This window comes from Lupinus angustifolius, chromosome LG18 (genome assembly GCF_001865875.1).
Source record: "Lupinus angustifolius cultivar Tanjil chromosome LG18, LupAngTanjil_v1.0, whole genome shotgun sequence".
Taxonomy (NCBI): domain Eukaryota; kingdom Viridiplantae; phylum Streptophyta; class Magnoliopsida; order Fabales; family Fabaceae; genus Lupinus; species Lupinus angustifolius.
Genome location: NC_032026.1, coordinates 6,328,966 through 6,348,055, shown reverse-complemented (window position 1 = coordinate 6,348,055; position 19,090 = coordinate 6,328,966). Strand labels below are relative to the sequence as shown.

Here is a 19,090-nt window from a genome sequence, read left to right as displayed (position 1 = left end):
TCATACAATGATTATTAGCTAAAACATAATCAAATAAATAACATTTAATTATACAATATTTGAATGCTAAAAATATATTCAAATATTTATACACAATGAACATTAATCTAAAATACTTATGACTTTATATGATACTTATAAACGTAATCACAAAAAATATGATGCAAAAATAACTCCTTATATTTATAATTTTATATAGAGAATATAGAGGTGAGATATTATCCAATACAATTTGAATTTTATTTATTGAGTTATTTAAGAATCAAATATTTTCTATAATCACACTTTCAACAAATAAATGCTTATACAAACGCATTTATAATTGTTAATATTCTACATATACACTCAAAAATCAATGTTAATATTGCAACTATATAAATGAGAAATATAATGTTTCAATATATGATTTATTGATATTATAAAATATATGTATATTATATTTGTATTGTTGCACGAGTACGTTAAATATAAAAATTATCTACCTTCAATTATCCATTTGTCCGTTAATCATCTTTTGAGTATACAAAAATCTTTACCTTATTATTACCTACATATTCAAATGTAAATTGGGTTAGGTTGTGATTTATTCACGGACAAAAAGTGAGTTAGACGTTAGTTATTTTAGAATGATGTAAACAATTATTTTCCTCTATATTTTATTTATAATTTTCCTCTATATTTTATTTATAATTTTCCTCTCTCTCCGTTCTCTCATCCTACCCCCTAACATCACTGTCATTTTCTCACCATGCACATGATTATGAATCCCAACAATCTTTGAACCTCCCATCAAATTTCAGATTCACCCAATCCTGGTTTTTCTTAATCTCACAATAAAGTTTCCAACTTATCATATTTAGATTTATTTAACTCATGGGCAAGGTCGCGGTGGGAGCTGCGGTTGTCACCGCCGCTGCTGTGTGTGCAGCGGCGGCCCTGGTGGTGCGTCACCGGATGAGATGCTCAGGGAAGTGGGCAAGAGCCATGGCCATAGTGAAGGAGTTTGAGGAAAAGTGTGGGACCCCAACTTTGAAGCTTAGACAAGTTGGTGATGCAATGGATGTGGAGATGCATGCTGGTCTTGCATCTGAAGGTGGAAGCAAATTGAAGATGTTGATCAGCTATGTTGATAATCTACCAACTGGGTTTGTAGATTTATATTCTCTCTCTCTCTTTTTTATTATTGACTTTATAATATCACAATAAATATGTGATTTTTCAATTTGTATTTGTTCTAAATTTCTTGTTTATAATATCACAATAAAGTATATGCGATTTTTACAATTTGGATTTGGTCTAAATTTTTTAATTTAAAAGAGTTAGAGATATATAAGTTGTTTGAAACAGTCAAGGATCAAGTTTGATGTATGATTTGAGTGATGTCTGTTTTTTATATGTTAGAGATATATGTTATTTGTCATTTTTAATAGATTTCTGAGATATTTTTATATGATGTTAGATTAGAACATTTGTTATTGTGAAAAAATGATAACAGTTAATATGACCATTGAATCTTACTTGAACGGTCAATATTGCAACAACAGAAGAAGTAATCATGTGATCAATAACTAACTTTTAATTATAATCGTCCATGTATGGTTGTAAGACCCATATTGTCTTGGTTTTTATATGAGAATTGTTCTCACTTGAGTCATTGTATTTCAGTTTTTATAGAAGTGCTTTTCCTTGTACATAACCCAAATGAAATAGATTATCTCAAAATCATTTTTCAGCATACATATATGATAATAAAGCATTCTATTATAGTCGATTATACATACAATCAATTATTGAAATAATTTATTTTCACATTTAATCCAAACACCTTTAGGTATTACTTTGTATTCCCATCGAAGGCAAGAAGAAATTTTTTCTGAAATATGAACTTGTAATTCTCAAAGATTTCTTCCTTGGATTATTATTCACTTTGTACCATTATTTACAGGGATGAGGAAGGACTCTTCTATGCTCTGGACCTTGGAGGCACAAACTTCCGTGTCCTTCGTGTACATTTAGGTGGGAAAGAAAAAGGTGTTATCAGCCAGGAGTTCGAAGAAGTTTCGATTCCCCCTCATTTGATGACTGGTTCTTCAAATGTAACTGTGCTATGCTAAAATTTATCAGTATTGGGTCTGCCTACACAGGCTACACTCATATCTATTATTATGTTGTTACAGGGTTTATTTGAGTTTATAGCTTCAGCTCTTGCGAAGTTTGTTGCTTCAGAACCTGATGGGTTTCTTCCTCCAAATGGCAAACAAAGAGAACTGGGTTTTACGTTCTCATTCCCTGTGAGGCAAACATCAATTTCATCCGGAACTCTAATAAAGTGGACTAAGGGTTTCAATATTGAAGACGCGGTAATTCTCGTTACTTGATTTTTTTTTATATTCATATTCATTTGTACTACCATTCTTATTTATCTTTATTATATTGTGATGCATGGTCTAGAGAATTCCTTTTGTTATTGTATTAAATTTTACGACCCTAGATATTATGAAGCTTACCTCACTCGGGTTTAAATTAGTATCATGTGAATTCTTTTCAAAGAGAGAGCTTTTTTCTACTAGCATTCTCTTTGTTCCACAACTAATCTCTCGTTGAGCATGATAATCTGACAGCTACTCCTTTATATGGTTTGTTTTTAGGTTGGTGAAGATGTGGTGGGAGAACTAACCAAGTCCATGGAAAAAATTGGCCTGGATATGCGGGTTACCGCTCTAGTCAGTCTCACTTTCCTTTCTTTTGTTCTTTTAGGATTCTTTTTTTTGTCAGGATTTGAGAATCATGATTTCCAGTTTGTGTCTGGCAGGAAGTTTGGAGTATAAGGTTTTTGTGTTTAAATTATCGGTTGCTTAATTTCTTATACTGGAACTAAAACTTAACTTGGTTATGTGATGTAGGTTAATGATACCATTGGAACATTAGCTGGAGGCAGATTCTACAATCAGGATGTCATTGCTGCTGTGATTCTTGGTACCGGGACAAATGCAGCATATGTAGAACGATCGCATGCTATTCCAAAATGGCATGGTCTTCATCCAAAATCAGGAGAGATGGTGAGTAGGTTCAGCGACAAAATTCATTTTTGTCCATCCAATCCATCCGTATTTAAACCAATTCAGGCAACTAATTAAAATAATATATTTTCGGGGATTGGATGTATTGGACTATTTTTTGAAATGGACATTTATAACCTAACCAAAATATACAATGGGTATCCAATTATAAACCAATCCAATGGATATCCAATTCACGAAGATCTTGAAGGAGGCGAAAGAGATGGTGCACAAGTAAGTGTTGGAGTTCATAAGCTTCATCACAGGTGAAGGGTTATTTGCACAGTTATAGGAAGATGGAAGGGGACAAGACTACTTCTTTAGGAAGGCAAGCCAAAAAGGATGCTGCTTTGGGTGGAGAGTTAATTGGGTTCATAATGGTGGTGCCGATTTGAGAATATATCCTTTTAAAGATAAACTTTTTAGAGAGAATAAGATTTTAGAGAGGTAGACATTTTTTATCAATATATGATTTTAAAAGGAAGGGTTGAATATCCATTGGTCCAATTTATCAAAATGAGCTAATGGATGGGTTAGATATCCATCCATTAAGTTGGTTATGGATGGATTTGATGAATTTAACAATAATTTAATGGAACTTCAGTGGATTATTGTTTTTTTATCGATCTATTGTAATCCAATTCAACCATCTACCACCCTTAATCGTAACTCGTAAGTACTAAGTAGCTTATGAATATTTTTTACTCTAAATTTCTTGCATGATTGAACCATTTTTAATGCAATGCTTAGAGCCAGAAATGATTAGTGGTGCCAAAGCGTGCTGATTACTTCTAAATACTACAGGTTATAAACATGGAGTGGGGTAATTTCCGATCCACACACCTTCCTGTAACTGAATTTGATCAAGCTCTAGATACTGAGAGCTTAAACCCTGGAGAACAGGTAATTATCTTCCATCATATTCATTTATTAAAATGACTGATGTGAATATGTAACATTCTTAATTCTTTCACTATTGTTTGCAGATTTTTGAGAAGTTGATTTCGGGCATGTATTTGGGAGACATTGTAAGGAGAGCTTTATTGAAGTTGGCTGAAGAAGCTGATTTTTTTGGAGATACTGCCCCCCCCAAGTTGAGAGTTCCTTTCATAATTAGGTATGATAATCTATACCACCAAAGAGTCACTTTTACTTGTCTAGGATGATACCTGTTTATTTGCTATATTTGCCTTCTTTTGGTGGTTTTCTCTTGTATATCTATCTTGCCAAAAATGGTAGAATCACGTCTTAGGCAGTTTGAAATGCATGTAGGAGACCGTTAAAAACCTAGTAAGGAGAGTATATCAAATAGAGGTTAATCCAAATTGTAGAGGCAGAGGGAGACCAAGAAAAACTATAGGTGAAACTAATTGGTTTAGAAATTAATGCTTTATCAGTGAACATGATTTATAATAGAGCATTATGTCCTTGTCCGATTCATGTAGCCGACCTCACCTAGTAGGATTAAGGTTTACTTGTCACATTTTCATCAAAATTGGGATGAATTTGTTCGAAGAGTGTACAAATGGTAGCCTCTCCATTTTCGGTTTTTCCTTTTTATTCTCTCACCAAACAAGCATACAAATGATAATGACTAGCACTCCTCATTTTTATCATCTCATCTTCATCCCTTCCTTTACACTATATCACCTGTTTTTCCCAGTTGAGTTGTATGAATCTCCATTGCAAATTGCAACACTTTCTTTTTTGGTAATAGAGGTTTCAGAGTTCTGACATCTTTTGTATTAGGACACCCGACATGTCCGCTATGCACCATGACACATCTCCAGATCTTAAAGTGGTTGGAAACAAATTTAGGGACGTATTAGAGGTATGTATTCTCCACTGACCATGTTGAAATACTCCATTCATGTCTCATCCTCCTATTGTTGTTTTAAATTGCAATTGCCGTTATATTATGCATCCTGCAACTGTGCCCACTTTGTGGTTGCTGAGACTACTAAAATTGCAACTATGGTTGCAGACCTGTATAAAACCATTCCTCCTATATGAATTGCTTTTTCTTGAATTGAATGTGTAAAGTTGAAACTGATGACAGACTAAACTCTAAGGACCTATTGTTCATGATCTGTCATTTATGATAAAATCATGCAGATTATGTCAAGGCCATATAAAAATTGGCATTTCAAATCTCCAAAAGAAAGTGGATAGCTTATCTAACAGTTACTTTTTTCCAGATATCTAACACTTCCTTAAAAATGAGGAAGGTTGTTGTGGAACTCTGCGACATTGTCGCAAATCGTGGGGCCCGTCTTGCCGCTGCTGGTATTTTGGGCATCCTAAAGAAAATAGGAAGAGACACAGCAAAGGCAGGGGAGAATTCAAAATCAGTGATAGCATTGGATGGAGGATTGTTTGAACACTACACTAAATTCAGAACTTGCTTGGAAAGCACACTGAAGGAATTGCTCGGAGATGAAGCAGCCGACACCATTGTCATTGAGCATTCGAATGATGGCTCTGGCATTGGAGCAGCCCTCCTAGCAGCTTCTCATTCTCAGTATTTTGAAGTAGAGTCTTAAATTTATTGCCAAGGTCAAAAGAGATGTAATAATAATCAATTTTTTGTATGCATAATAGATTAACACATTGAAGCAGTGATTCCTTAGTTACTGCAACCTTGCAGATTCATTATTTTGGTTGCAGTGTTTCTCTGCTATGTCAAGGAATAATTTGGGACATGTAAACTTAAAGTTTGAGCAAGTCACCTTTTGCGGAATGTAGCCTGTTTACAACAGGACAAAATCAGGACTTCCATGTATTGACAAGCCTTAAGAGATTTTGTTTCAATAGCTTTTCTGAGTTATCAATAAAGAGTGAAGAGTTATTATTAGATAAAGTAGTTACTTTAGTATTTTATCTTATTTTTATAATCATTTTGGTCTATTGGTTTTATTTTGTCAATTTGTTTCCTGTAAATGGTTAGATACATGTGTCCCACTTCATCCAATGGGATAAAAGTTTGGTTGTTCTTATATATTGTAAATTGTTATTTACAAGATAAACGATGATATGTTACACGTGTATGGTTTATATTAGAAAATAACTACATTATTAGATAGTTCAATCTAATGTTCAAAACTCCTGCTTAAAAACTTCAGTATTTTTTCATCAAAATGTAGTTGTAGACAATAGGTTATGTTGTTGTCAAACATTTCCCTATCGTTTCCAGCTGCAATGTTGAGGTCAAAGAACCCTAATATTGGCAGAGTAAGAGTACTATTGGATGATGAACGTGGTGACTAATCATCACAGCTAGCAGCCACAAGATTAATCTCTGCTCCAGTTTTATGAGAAGCATGTTGTGCGATATATGGCAGGGTCAAGTAAGTCGATATATTAATCGTTGTGTCCTTTGACGATGTCTCATGCTGGTGGCAAGCCTGTTCATACCTTTCCAGAAAGTTGATGAAGCAAAGGTTGCAGATCTATATTATGTTGTATGTATGCATTGATTTATTTATTTTCTGTGAGAATCTTTTTTCTTTATTAATTGTCACAGTTCTGATCATATGCAAATTGGTAATTTGACGAACTCGTTTCTAGTTATTTTCCATGGCCACGGATGGGAAGAGATCACCAAAGTCCAAGACAGTATACAAACTCTAGACTGATTTCAACTGAAAATCAGAGCATTTGCTTCACAAAGAGTACTGTGGAAACTAATGCTTTGTGGTATCAACTACTCTCAGTAGATAAATCATACACTCACCCCACTATCAGAGCCAAACATCACAGAAAAATTCACAACCAAATTGGGAGAAACAAAAACTATGGCAACTACAACCTTTGACTATGAATTTTTGAATCCAACACAACACATGCATCCCTAAAACTGAAAATTCAGGATGACCTAGTGCATTACGTTCCCACTTGGAGATGATAAATGTATGTAGTATTATTCCGCAAGCAAAGAGGTTATTTCCATGATTTGATCTTGTAACCTCATGGTTATTAAGTAACAACCTTAACGTTGAGACAAACTTACCCATGAAAATATAGCGAATTAATCTAAATTTTTCTAGCTACAATTATGACATATCAATAGACCAAGTGTTGCCCATGGACCCAAATAATATCATATTTCAAGATATCTTTACTCTATAAGCTGAACACTAGTTGATACTTCAGTATACTTCATCCTTCCTCACTCTAATGGTTTTAGTTGAACTTCTTGAGGAATATATTATAGATTAGAGTACTTACTCAAGTTAAATATGAGACATTTATTCTAACTGTATAATATAGATTTATAGTATATGATAATTACCCAAATCATATACGGTATAAATCCAAGAATACAAAAAAACACATTAAAAGAAGCCACCATAGGTTGCACAATTCAACAACCAAATTTTTATTACTTCAAACTACAAAGCTGCCAATGGAATAAAAGCATGGAGCACATTGAAGCAATCTTATCCAAATACCATATAGCAGCAGATAAGATAAACCTCATACAACATAAAGGAAAATAGTCTGTAGATGTTGATTAGCATGGAGCACATTGAAGCAATCTTATGCAAGTACCATATAGCAGCACATAAGATAATCAAACTCATACAACACAAAGGAAAATAGTCTTTCAAGGGTGATTATCAGTGCTAATGAACCCTGTACAATCTCAACAAATTACTCTTGTATAGCAATCATCAAAATGACCAACCTAAGAGGAGGATGCAGCAGGTGCAAGCGAAACATTGTTGAGTCGCTCTAGAACCAAAATTAGTGCTTGGGTGCCCAAATTACCTTCCCCATGAGCCTTAAGTGAAACATAAAGCTGCTGAGCAAGTGCCAACCCAGGCAAAGCAATACCCATGTTCTGGCACTCCTTCAAACAAATCCCCAAATCCTTAACAAAGTGATTAACATAGAACCCTGGATCCAAATCTCTCTTCAAAATCCTCTGCCCATACAAATCAAGTGACTTCGAACCAGCTGCACCGGTTGAAATCGCATCAAGCCACAACCCCACATCAAGCCCAGCTTTGTGCGCGTAGACCATCCCCTCTACCAACCCCACCATCGTAGAAGCAATTGTTATCTGTACAAAATAAGCAGATTTGTAGAGCCCTAAACTTTATTTTAATTATAAGTTGATCTGAATACCAGGCACGTGGAAGAACTTATGAAGAGTTTATTTAGGCTTATTTTATAGTATGCATATTTTAGCAAGTGTTTGCTAGTGTTTATGAAAATAGCTTATAATTCTCTCACATTTATTTTAGCTTATTTTATTAAGATTATTAGACAACCTTATGAAATAAGCTACAAAAATCTCATAAGAAGGTCATAAGTATTTGTGTGTTTAAACTATTTATATGGCCTAGCCTAAATCCTGAATTCTAAAGTGAAACAAATTAATCCAAACACATACTTGATTAGTTAGCCTGGCCACTTAAAATATGCTCTTCCCAAAAACTCTTATCAGTTTACTTTAGAAAAGCTTGTGAAATAAGTTTAAAATTTGACTTATAAGAATATCATAAACTATTATCATAGGCTTCTCGATAAGTTTATTGAAATAAGTTACTACAGTAAGTCTAATAGTGTGCTTGGTAACACAAACAAGTAATTTATAAGTTAGTCAACTTCCTTATTTGAAAAAAATAAGCTATCTATTTAGTATATGGACTTCTTTCAATAAGCTACAGGTCTACAAGCTTATAATATAAGCTCCTATTTGATATGCTACTTGATTAGCTTATTGCTTATAAGCCAAGGACTTGTGTTACATCCATCCATTAACTTATCAACTAATCTTAATCTGATTCAATCAGCTAGTGTACAATAATTTAACTCCTAGTTTTGTAAGCTTCCATATAAGTTGTATCTTTCAGGTACTTGTGCCAAAATAAGCTCCCCCTAAATCATAAAACTAAAGAGAGAAAATAAATGTATTGATTGACCGGTAAGAGTTTTCTACACAATCAGTATTTCATTCATTCATTTAATTGATTATCATTGGTGCACATATATTACACTTGAAACTAAAAGCCGTAAGCAGATTAATCCGAACATATACCTGATTAGCTAGCTTCGCGAATTGACCCTTTCCGCTTCCACCCATGTAGTTGACCTTCCCCAACAAAGAGAACAACGGTTCCAATCGGTGAACCGTATCCTTGTCACCTCCAGCAAAGATGGCTAGGGTTCCATTCTTAGCACCGCGGTCGCCACCAGAAACCGGGGCATCGACGGAGTGACAGTTTTTCTCGGCAGCAGCGGCGGCGATTTCGACGGCAAGCGAAGGTTCAGACGTGGTCATGTCAACAAGAATTCCGCCGGGCAGGAGGCCGGAGAGTACGCCGGAGGTGGGATCAAGGAGGACAGAACGGACATCGGAGGGGTAGCCAACGATGGAGAAAACAACGTCGGATTGAGAAGCGAGAGCTTGGGGGGAGTGGGCCTGGTGGGCCCCCAGGTCGAGGAGAGGTTGGGCTTTGGAAGGGGTGCGGTTGAAGACGGTGAGGGTGTAGCCAGCTCTGATGAGATGGGCGCACATGGATTGGCCCATCACTCCTGTCCCGATCCAGCCCAGGCGAGTGTTTGATGGGCTTATGGGCTCGGCGGCGGTGGAGGAAGCCATGAAGTGGCGAACGAGGGTGGGAATTGAAGTGGGAGAATGGGAGTGGCGGGTAAGGTGCTGGAGTGAACGGAGGTGAAGAGGGAGTGGCATTTCTCTTGTTTTGTTTGCCACATATTATATATCATTTTTTCTGACCGAATATCCTTTTGTCTTGGGGCGAAAATTGAATTTGATTAAGCCATTAGAAACTTGTTATTATTTAAAGAAAATCGGTACCAAAAGGAAATTATGAATAAGTTGGTCGTTTCGTATGATTTAGGCAAAATGGTTGCTTATCACTCGTCAATTTAATTCTATAAAAAAAACATTATTAGATTCCAAAATTTATCACCAAAAAGATCTATCAAATATGAAAATAGTTATGATAACATTTTCGACATTTGTTTAAAACACGATTCATTAGTTAGTTCGATAATTTTGATTCATAAACTAATCAAGTTGAACCTCAACTAAAATTTTAGCTCATTAATTAAATATGTGAATCAAATTCCAGTCAATATAATTCGACTAGTTATGTTCATAAGTTAATATGATTATATATATATAAGTGAGAATAGTTCTCAATTAAAAGTTGCGAGAATAATAAATCTATGCCTTAAAATTAATCATGAATAGTTAAGATTAAAAGTTAGTTATATTGGTCAATGATATTCATGTGTATATATATTTTAATCTTGATCGTTCAAATAAGATTTAATGGTTCACAATCAACTGTTCTCATTTCTCACAATAATGCATTATTTTGACGTGAGTAGCTCCTATATATATGTGTGTGGTCTTTAAATTTATACATGTTAAATAAATAATCATCAATCAAGCTGATGAACAGAAGCACTCAAGCTAATGAATTGAAAAAAGTTCACGAACTCCTTATGAACTAGACCTGCGAATCACTTGCATATAAAACAACTCAACATGACAAGTAGAACCGTTACAAATTCAAATCGAGTCAAGTTCAAGATGGAAAAATAATTATATTGAACTTAAATCAAGTTTTGAGTTGATCTAATTGTTATTGAGATGAATCAAACTAATCTCACATTCGATTTTATTTAACTTATTTCTTACCAATAGTCAAACATATTAGTTTCCTTTTGTTTCTATTAAGGTTAACATGGAAATAAACTAAAATATCAACCATGGATATGCATTCATCATTAGACATTTTTTTTTTAAATTATGAACCAATGTTTGAAACTAAAAAAGCAAATAACAAATAGAATATTATACCATTTCAAGTTTGCGAGTTGCTAGAGTTTAACTATCAAATTATAAAAGTGTTAATATATTTGGTGGTGAACATTTCTAAGAAAAGAATAAAATTTCACAAAGCATACCACGATGATAAAATGAGAGTCACTATATGTGAAACAAAGAGTCTTAAGAATAACAAGTCTAATGAAGATATCATATGATTTACCAAGCTATAATTTACCAAAGCCAAAGTAATTCAACCATCTTTTGATGCAACCAAGCACTTCATGATGCAGCCAGGAAACAAAGTAATGCTACCTAAATGAGTCCATATCGGGTTAGAAACTAAGCCATGGCACAACTAAAACAAGGCCTTGATGAATCTAGGTTTTGTCCCTCGCCAAGTCAGATTGTTGGCCATGGCCAGGATAATGTTGCATCAAGCATGCATGACCGAGGATGTTGTTGCATCAGGCCTGCGCCTGACCGTGTGTTTTGGTGCATCAATTATGACCTTGGCTATTGCTTCTGACCGAAGATTATAGTGTATCACACCTGACCTTGGCGCATCAGATAGGCTAGATTGGCGCATCAGAAGCATCATTTTAGCGAATCTAATTTTCAATATCCTTGGGTAGCCATATGATATCTTCTAGAAGAATGAGTTGCAGTAGAGCATTTTATTTTGACATGTGCTTATTAAAAATTATGTTATTTTAGTTAAGTCAGTTATGATTAGTTTTTCCTTTTTCAATTAGTTGTTTTAGACTCAAGCAACAAGGCAAAACTTGTATAAATACTTTATATCTTCTACTAAATAAAATACACAAAATATATTCTTCTTTAATTATATATGCATTATTTTTTCACTATGGTATCAGAGCTCTCATATTGAGAGCTTTGCCGCAATTCATTCTTTCATTACCTTGATTTTCTTGTTTCAACATTTTGCCATCATCAAAGCTATGGAAAGTGTAGAATCTACTGAGATACACCAAGTAGCAGATCCATCATTGATCCGTTCAAGTCCTTACTATCTTCATCCAGAAGAAAATCTTGGGATCCTCTGGGTTTCACCTCCTCTAGATGGGAACAACTATGACTCATGGTATAGTGCTATGAAAAGGGCACTGAAATCCAAGAACAAATTCAGATTCATCAATGACTCAATAAGCATGCCAAATCAGAATGATCCCAACTGTGATGCTTGGGAGAGATGTAATAATATGGTAATTTCTTGGATCACTAGATCCATTTATCAACATATATCGAAAATCATAGTTTATATTGATAATGCACAAGAGCTATGGGAGGACCTTAAAGAAAGGTTCTCCAAAGGAGATTATTTTAGAACATATGATGTTCTTCAAGAGATTCATTTCTTAAGGCAAGGAGACAAAAATATTTTTGATTTCTTTACTGATGTGAAAACTCTTTGGGAAGAGCTTGAATCCTTGAGATCTCTTCACATGCATATGCAATAATAAGTGCACATGTGATTTTCTAAAAACCTTTAAAAGACATAGAGAAACATAATATGTCATTTGCTTCTTGAAATGTCTTAATAACCAATACAACACTGTAAGATCCCAAATCTTGCATATGGAACTCCTTCCTACCATCAATAAAGTATTTGCTTTTGTCATCCAACAAGAAAGACAACTTGAAGAGGCAATTTTGGGCACTGAGGGAAAAGCTGTGATCAACACAATAAACTCCAAACCAAATTGGAGAATGCAGCCTAATAAAAACAGGGGCAAGGGTAACCTTGAATCTACCTATAGAGATAACAGAAGACTGCCAAGCACTGGAGGTCCCAACAATTCCAATAGAGGGTATGAAGGATCCAACAATAATAAAGTCTACACCTTCTGTGGAAGGGAGAGATATATTGTGGATTGTTGCTACTTCAAGCATGGGTTTCCACCCAACTTCAAGCTCAAGCCAAGGAGAACAATGGTTTTGTTAGCAATTTAACAACACAAGAACCTCAATCTTGTAATGTGAAACCATAAAACACATCTCATTCAACTTATAACCATGACGAAGAAATAAGTTGAGTTTTGATCCATAAGATGCCATAAATCATAGAGGAATTGAGCCTGCTAACAACACCAATCACTCCATATGAGGTATATCCTTTAATAGCAATTCTTGGTTACTTCACACATGGAAAACTGATCATGTAACCAACAAATTGTCAAACTACATTCACTATAAGTCCATCAAACAAATAAGCATCAAGCTATCCAATAATCTCACAATAATTGCTAAATATTCAAGGAGTGTGACATTGTCTAGTACTCTTTCTTTACATAATGTGTTTTATATGCATTATTTTAAATATAATTTGCCAAAGCCAAAGTAATTCAAGTAGCTTTGATGCACCCAAGCAATTCATGATGCAGCCAGAAAACAAAGTGATGCTGCCTAAATGAGTCCATATCGGGTCAGAACTTGAGCTATGGCACATCTAAAACAAGGCCTTGATGTAGCCAGATTTTGTCCTTAATCGAGTCAGATTGTTGGCCATGGCCGAGGATAATGTTGCATCATGCCTGCATGACCGAGGATGTTGTTGCATCAGGCATGCTCCTGAATGTGTGTTTGGTGCATGAGTTATGACCTTGGCTAGTGCTTCTAACTGAAGATTGCAGCACATCACACTTGACCTTGGCACATCAGATAGGCCAGATTAGCGCATCAGATTATCATTTTGGCAAATCTAATTTTTCATCTCCTTGGGTATCCATATGATATCTTCTAGAAGAATGAGTTATAGTAGAGCATTCTCTTTTATGATGTGCTTATTAAGAAATCTATTATTTTAGTTAAGTTAGTTATGACTAGTTTTTCCTTTTCAATTGGTTTCTTTAGACTCAAGCAACAAGACAAAACTTGTATAAATACTTTGTATCTTCTACTAAATAAAATATACAAAATATATTCTTCTTCAATTATATATGCATTACTTTTCCATTAAAGTCAATGAGACAAAACAAAGTTTTTCGACTAGCACATGTCTAAAGAAGATACACGAAGATGACCATGAATAAACAGTAAAGTAATAATCTTGATAAAGATTGAAGTAACATTATTAAGAGGAGTTCATGTTGTATTTGTCTTTATGATTATTCGATTGAAGATTAACAAAAATATTATTAACTTCTCATTTTTTGAAACACTTATATTTATTTCCACGTATCAAAAAGTGAAACCTTGAATGGTTGAGTTTAATGTGGCCATTAGAGAAATCTATATATAGTTAGCCAATGTTGCAATTGACAATTTTCACTCTACATAAAAATGAGTTTTGGTCAAGTTAGTACTTGAATATTACAACAAGCATATATATGTATTTTGTTGAAATTTTATGAGGATTTTAGTACTGTAAATTTTATTTTCTTAACAATTTTTATTCTTGTGAGTACTTTCTTTTTACTCAAAATTTTATCTGATAACAGTCTTAATTAATCCAATTTTGATTCAAATATTATTTAAATTTAAATATTTGTATTATTAATTAAATTAAAGTAACATTTTCAAGGTCCAACAATAAAATACACTAAATGTTTTTGATATTATATAAAACTTATTTTTAATTAGATTTTTTATATTCTCAACGCTTCTAAATTTTAATTTTTTAATCATACACTATATTGAAGCTTCGTTTTCCAAAAAAAATATTTTTCTATTATTTAAGCATTATGTTAATTTGATTGTTTACAATATTATATTAGTTTTTTCTTTATAATATCATATTTGCAACTCAATGATATATACTTTATACGATGTCGTTTTAAAGACATTCCAATCCGGTTACAATTTGGTCTTGTATACTCTGCGCGATGCCCTAATTTTATTTCAATGGAGTGCGGATAAGACTGAGAGATTTCCATTGTAGCTCTGAAACAGTGAAACTCACCTCTTTCCACCTCATACGGTACTTCTTTCCATAACCCATTCACATTTTTCCACAATTTTCTGTATCCAGTTTTAATTTTTCTATCTGAGTTTCAATTTTAAAACTTCACACGCATACACACAAATACACCATGTATACCAATATCTCCAAAGCACAAGCATTTCCCTTAGCCTCCAAGTTCTCTTCACAACCCAGATGCTTCAATTCACCCCTCACCTTAAAGCTTCAATCTTTACACCTCACTTCTCATCAAAAACCCTTTCAAAACCCTAATCAGAAGAACTCAAGCTATAGGTTTGGAAGCTTGTCTGTGAAGAACCTTGTTAACTCTGTAACTCAATTGCAGCATGGAACCTTGGAAATGGGAAAGATGCTGAATTTTGGTAGAAGATATTGTAGAGGCAGAAGTTTCTCTAGTTCTTATGCTGAAAAGAAACTTCCTTGGTTAGTGTCGAATGAAGTTAAGGAAGATGAAGTGGTGGGAAAAGTGAAAACAAGTAGGGTTGGTAGGTCCTTTCAGAAGGGGTCAGTGAAAAAAGATGTGAGTGGTACTAGTAAGTCATCTTGGGAACAATCTATTGAAAAGCTAGAGAAAGCAAAATCTGAATTCTTTTCTAAGCCCGCGTTGTCAGCGTCAGCGCCAGCGGTAACAGTTTCAGCAGAAGCTAGTACAGGAAGGAAGAATGGATTGGTTGAGAGGGTGAGAGAGAGAAGTGATTATGGTAGGAGGTATGAGAAGTTTGATGGTAATGATGAAGTAAGAGATGAGGAGGAAATGGAAGAGGTGGTTGATGATCCAAGGTGGGATAACATAAAGACTAGGTTCAAGGGAATAGGAGGAGAAAAAGTTGGACCGGAAAGACATGAGTTTCGAAGATGGGACAGGCAGGAAAATTGGGGTAGAAAGACATGGAAAGAGGCTACAGAATCCACAGTACCTAAGATTGTTGGTGAGGGGATCTATGGGGTTGGTCCAGTCTTGGCCGCACTTTCAGCTGGACGAAGGGAATTTTATGCATTGTATGTGCAGGAAGGATTGGATTTGAGTAGCAACAATAGGAAAAAGAAGGACAAGAAAGGGTTTGAGAAAGTTTTGAAGATTGCTGAAAACGTTGGTTTGAGTGTAAAAGAAGCATCAAAACATGACCTGAATATGGTGGTTGATAACCGTCCACACCAGGGTTTGGTTTTAGATGCTTCACCGCTTGAGATGGTGAAAATAATGGAACTGGAGCCTGCTTCTATTGAAGAAGGAAAGGGTTCCCTTTGGGTAGCCTTGGACGAGGTTACTGATCCTCAGAATTTGGGGGCAATAATTAGGTCTGCCTACTATTTTGGAGCTTCTGGTATAGTGTTATGTGCCAAGAATTCAGCTCGGTTGAGTGGTGTTGTGAGCAAAGCAAGTGCGGGCTCACTTGAATTAATGGAACTTAGGTATTGCAAGAACATGATGCAATTCTTAGTGTCTTCAGCTGAAAATGGTTGGCGTATTCTTGGGGGCTCTGTCTCCTCTAAGTCTATTTCTTTGGACGAGGTTGTGCCTGGTGCACCGACTATCCTTGTTTTGGGCAGCGAAGGCACTGGTTTGAGGCCTCTGGTGGAAAGATCATGTACTCAGTTAGTTAGGATTCCTGGGAACATACCTTCTGACGTAAATACTAGCGAATTTGATAGCGAAAGTACTGGCTCGAATTGTGAGAGCTCCGGCAAAGAGTTCCTGTCATTTTTGGCCGTGGAAAGCTTAAATGTTAGTGTTGCAGCAGGTGTGCTTATTCATCACTTAATTGGTAAAAATTTGGCCCAGTCATCCCCAAAAGCATATAGACAGACCAATGCAGCTGATTGAGACTGCGAGGCCTCATTTGATATATTCTGCTATCAGTGTCTCTTGATGAACCCCTGTTTAATTTCTTTGATTACAGTTGAGATTATCATTTTCTTTCATTTGATCGTGTAATCATATTACAATCGTGTTTTCATGTTGGTATATGTCTAGAACTGGAGTTAGTTCACAATTTTGTCTGACTTTAGCTTTTAGACTTCAAAAGTTCAAATATTTGAGACAATTAATCAAATCACTTGATTTATATTTGAGACGATTAATCAAATCATAGTGAAATGATCACTTGAATAGAGGTTAGACTTCTTTTTGGTATCAATTTCAAGCTGTCTTACCCTGCTGATTTATAGTAGAGTAAATACTCATTTTAGTCCTCCTATTTTTTCGACATTACTAGTTTGATTCTTCAAAAAATGAAAAATGCAAAATAGTCCCCAAAATTTTTAAATGTGGATAAAATTAGTCTATATCAAATGTTGTAAAATATATTAAAAATAACTAGTTTGATCTACATTTGAAATTTTTTAAGACCATTTTGGGTTTTTTAATTTTCAAGGACATAAGGTCGAAAAATATTTGAAACTGAAATTAATTAGAGTTTAAAATGTATGCACTGACACTATAAAGATTTGTATACGGTCAGTGCATCATCCACCATTCATTTGCAATACTTTTATTTAAAAGTCAATAATAACTAAAAATCAATTGTGGATGATGTAGTGACAAAAACATTTACACTGTCAGTGTATATATCTTTTTCCCAATTAATATTTACTATTTATATTATTATGTTTGAAATTTGAATTGTATTCAAATGTGATTTTTGTTCTTATAACTCATGATTACGTCATTTCAAAATTGGAAGTCATCATTGCTTTATATGTCACTAGCAAGTTACCGCATGGTTAAGAATGTACGTATTACATGTGCATTCATATGATAAGAACATACATGTTATATGTGCATTCATATTGTTAAGAACAAACATGTGACTCATACATTTTAATGGTTCAAACACATGTTATCCGTACATTCACATTGCTAAGAATACATATATTAATCGCACATTTATATAGTTAAAACACACATGTTACCCGTACATTTGCATTATTAAGATAACATGTTTCACCCATATTACGCATGCAAGTCCAATTTTATAAAATGATTACATTTTTATCAATAAAAGTACTAAATTTCAATGAACGATATTAATCATATTTCTCAGACAAAATAAAAGATAATATTTTGAAACATACCCAAATATGAAAATAAAAATATATAAGTTTAAAGAACAGTGTCAACCTCTATTATGTTATATTTTAGTGAACTTTTCAACATGCTTTGAAAGTAACTAAACACAATTCATTATCAAAAAATATATACATGATGAGCATTGTCTCAAATTTATATCCATAATAAGTATGACGTGAAATTAAGTAATCAAAAATAAATCAAGAAATAAATATAAAATAAATTCATTCATTATCATAATCAAATCAAATATATTATTTTTAAGCCATAAATAAATTTTAGACAAATGTAACTCTTTTATTATCTCAATAAAATTAATTCTAAAAAATATTAATCATTTAGGCAATTCTATCTTTTCTTTGTGATATGAACAAATTCATAAATAAAAATATAAAAAAAGTATTAATATACATAGTTGCAATAATAATAAAAAATAATCATATAATGGATATAATATTATTATTTTTAGCTCTATTTTAGTAATTTTATTTTTAAGTCAGACAGAATATCAACATATTTCTTTATAAATTGTAACATCATAGCTCATTTATTAGTAATAGGATTGAATTCCTACTATTTAAGTTTTAAAAATAATTAAATAATATTCATCGAAAACATTTTAAGATCTATTTAAATAATTATCAGTATTACAAATAATTCTTTTGAAATAAATTTTATTGTTTATCATTTTTCAAGCAGCAATGTAGAATATCAATAGAATTCATTATTAATTGTGATATCATATCTCATTCTATTAATAATAACAATGAATTAAGTTTTAAAAAATGATATTATTTGAGAATGTTTTAAGATCAACTAATTAAATGCGTTATATTTAGCATTTTAAAATTTAAAAAAAGATAGATGATATTAATTGAGAATATTTTAATAAGATTGAATTCCTACTATTTAAAAATAATTAATTAATATTAATTGAGAAAACTTTAAAATCTATTTAAATAATTATTATTAAACTATTATATTTTAAGTGAAATAGAATACCTAAAAAATTCTTTATTAATTGTAATATCATAGTTCATTCTATTAATACTAATAATGAATTCCTATTGTTTAAGTTTTAAAAATGATTAAATGCTATTAACTGAGAAAATTTTAACATCTATCATTTAAATGTGTAATTCCTACTTATTCCATGTAACATTTTAAAATTTAAAAAATGATTAGATGATATTTAATGAGAATGTTTTAAT

General features: G+C 33.4%; 4 protein-coding genes across 4 annotated transcripts; 3 read left to right on the top strand and 1 right to left on the bottom strand.

Moving 5' to 3' along the window:
* LOC109333309 (hexokinase-1-like) lies at positions 682-5,820 on the top strand. Its single transcript, XM_019568724.1, has 9 exons — positions 682-1,145; positions 1,946-2,096; positions 2,178-2,360; positions 2,649-2,723; positions 2,904-3,059; positions 3,864-3,962; positions 4,046-4,176; positions 4,809-4,890; positions 5,258-5,820. Exons 1-9 carry the CDS (start codon positions 874-876, stop codon positions 5,600-5,602), a joined length of 1,494 nt encoding a protein of 497 aa, XP_019424269.1. The 5' UTR covers positions 682-873; the 3' UTR covers positions 5,603-5,820.
* On the bottom strand, positions 7,414-9,780 carry LOC109333242 (probable 3-hydroxyisobutyrate dehydrogenase-like 1, mitochondrial). The gene is made up of 2 exons (XM_019568612.1): positions 9,106-9,780; positions 7,414-8,124 (listed from the first exon to the last, which is right to left on the bottom strand). Exons 1-2 carry the CDS (start codon positions 9,757-9,759, stop codon positions 7,747-7,749), a joined length of 1,032 nt encoding a protein of 343 aa, XP_019424157.1. The 5' UTR covers positions 9,760-9,780; the 3' UTR covers positions 7,414-7,746.
* Positions 11,829-12,347, top strand: LOC109332497. The gene has a single exon (XM_019567480.1). It carries the CDS (start codon positions 11,829-11,831, stop codon positions 12,345-12,347), a length of 519 nt encoding a protein of 172 aa, XP_019423025.1.
* On the top strand, positions 14,703-16,767 carry LOC109333341 (uncharacterized tRNA/rRNA methyltransferase Mflv_1447-like). Its single transcript, XM_019568783.1, has one exon. It carries the CDS (start codon positions 14,919-14,921, stop codon positions 16,632-16,634), a length of 1,716 nt encoding a protein of 571 aa, XP_019424328.1. The 5' UTR covers positions 14,703-14,918; the 3' UTR covers positions 16,635-16,767.

Excerpts from the sequence above, each read along its gene's own strand:
- LOC109333309 (XM_019568724.1), top strand. The coding sequence starts at position 874 with ATGGGCAAGGTCGCGGTGGGAGCTGCGGTTGTCACCGCCGCTGCTGTG. Across the intron at positions 2,361-2,648 it reads GTTTCAATATTGAAGACGCG|GTTGGTGAAGATGTGGTGGG; the intron begins GTAATTCTCGTT and ends GTTTGTTTTTAG. Across the intron at positions 3,963-4,045 it reads GCTTAAACCCTGGAGAACAG|ATTTTTGAGAAGTTGATTTC; the intron begins GTAATTATCTTC and ends TATTGTTTGCAG.
- LOC109333341 (XM_019568783.1), top strand. The coding sequence starts at position 14,919 with ATGTATACCAATATCTCCAAAGCACAAGCATTTCCCTTAGCCTCCAAG.
- LOC109332497 (XM_019567480.1), top strand. The coding sequence starts at position 11,829 with ATGGAAAGTGTAGAATCTACTGAGATACACCAAGTAGCAGATCCATCA.
- LOC109333242 (XM_019568612.1), bottom strand. The coding sequence starts at position 9,759 with ATGCCACTCCCTCTTCACCTCCGTTCACTCCAGCACCTTACCCGCCAC. Across the intron at positions 8,125-9,105 it reads TCGCGAAGCTAGCTAATCAG|ATAACAATTGCTTCTACGAT; the intron begins GTATATGTTCGG and ends TATTTTGTACAG.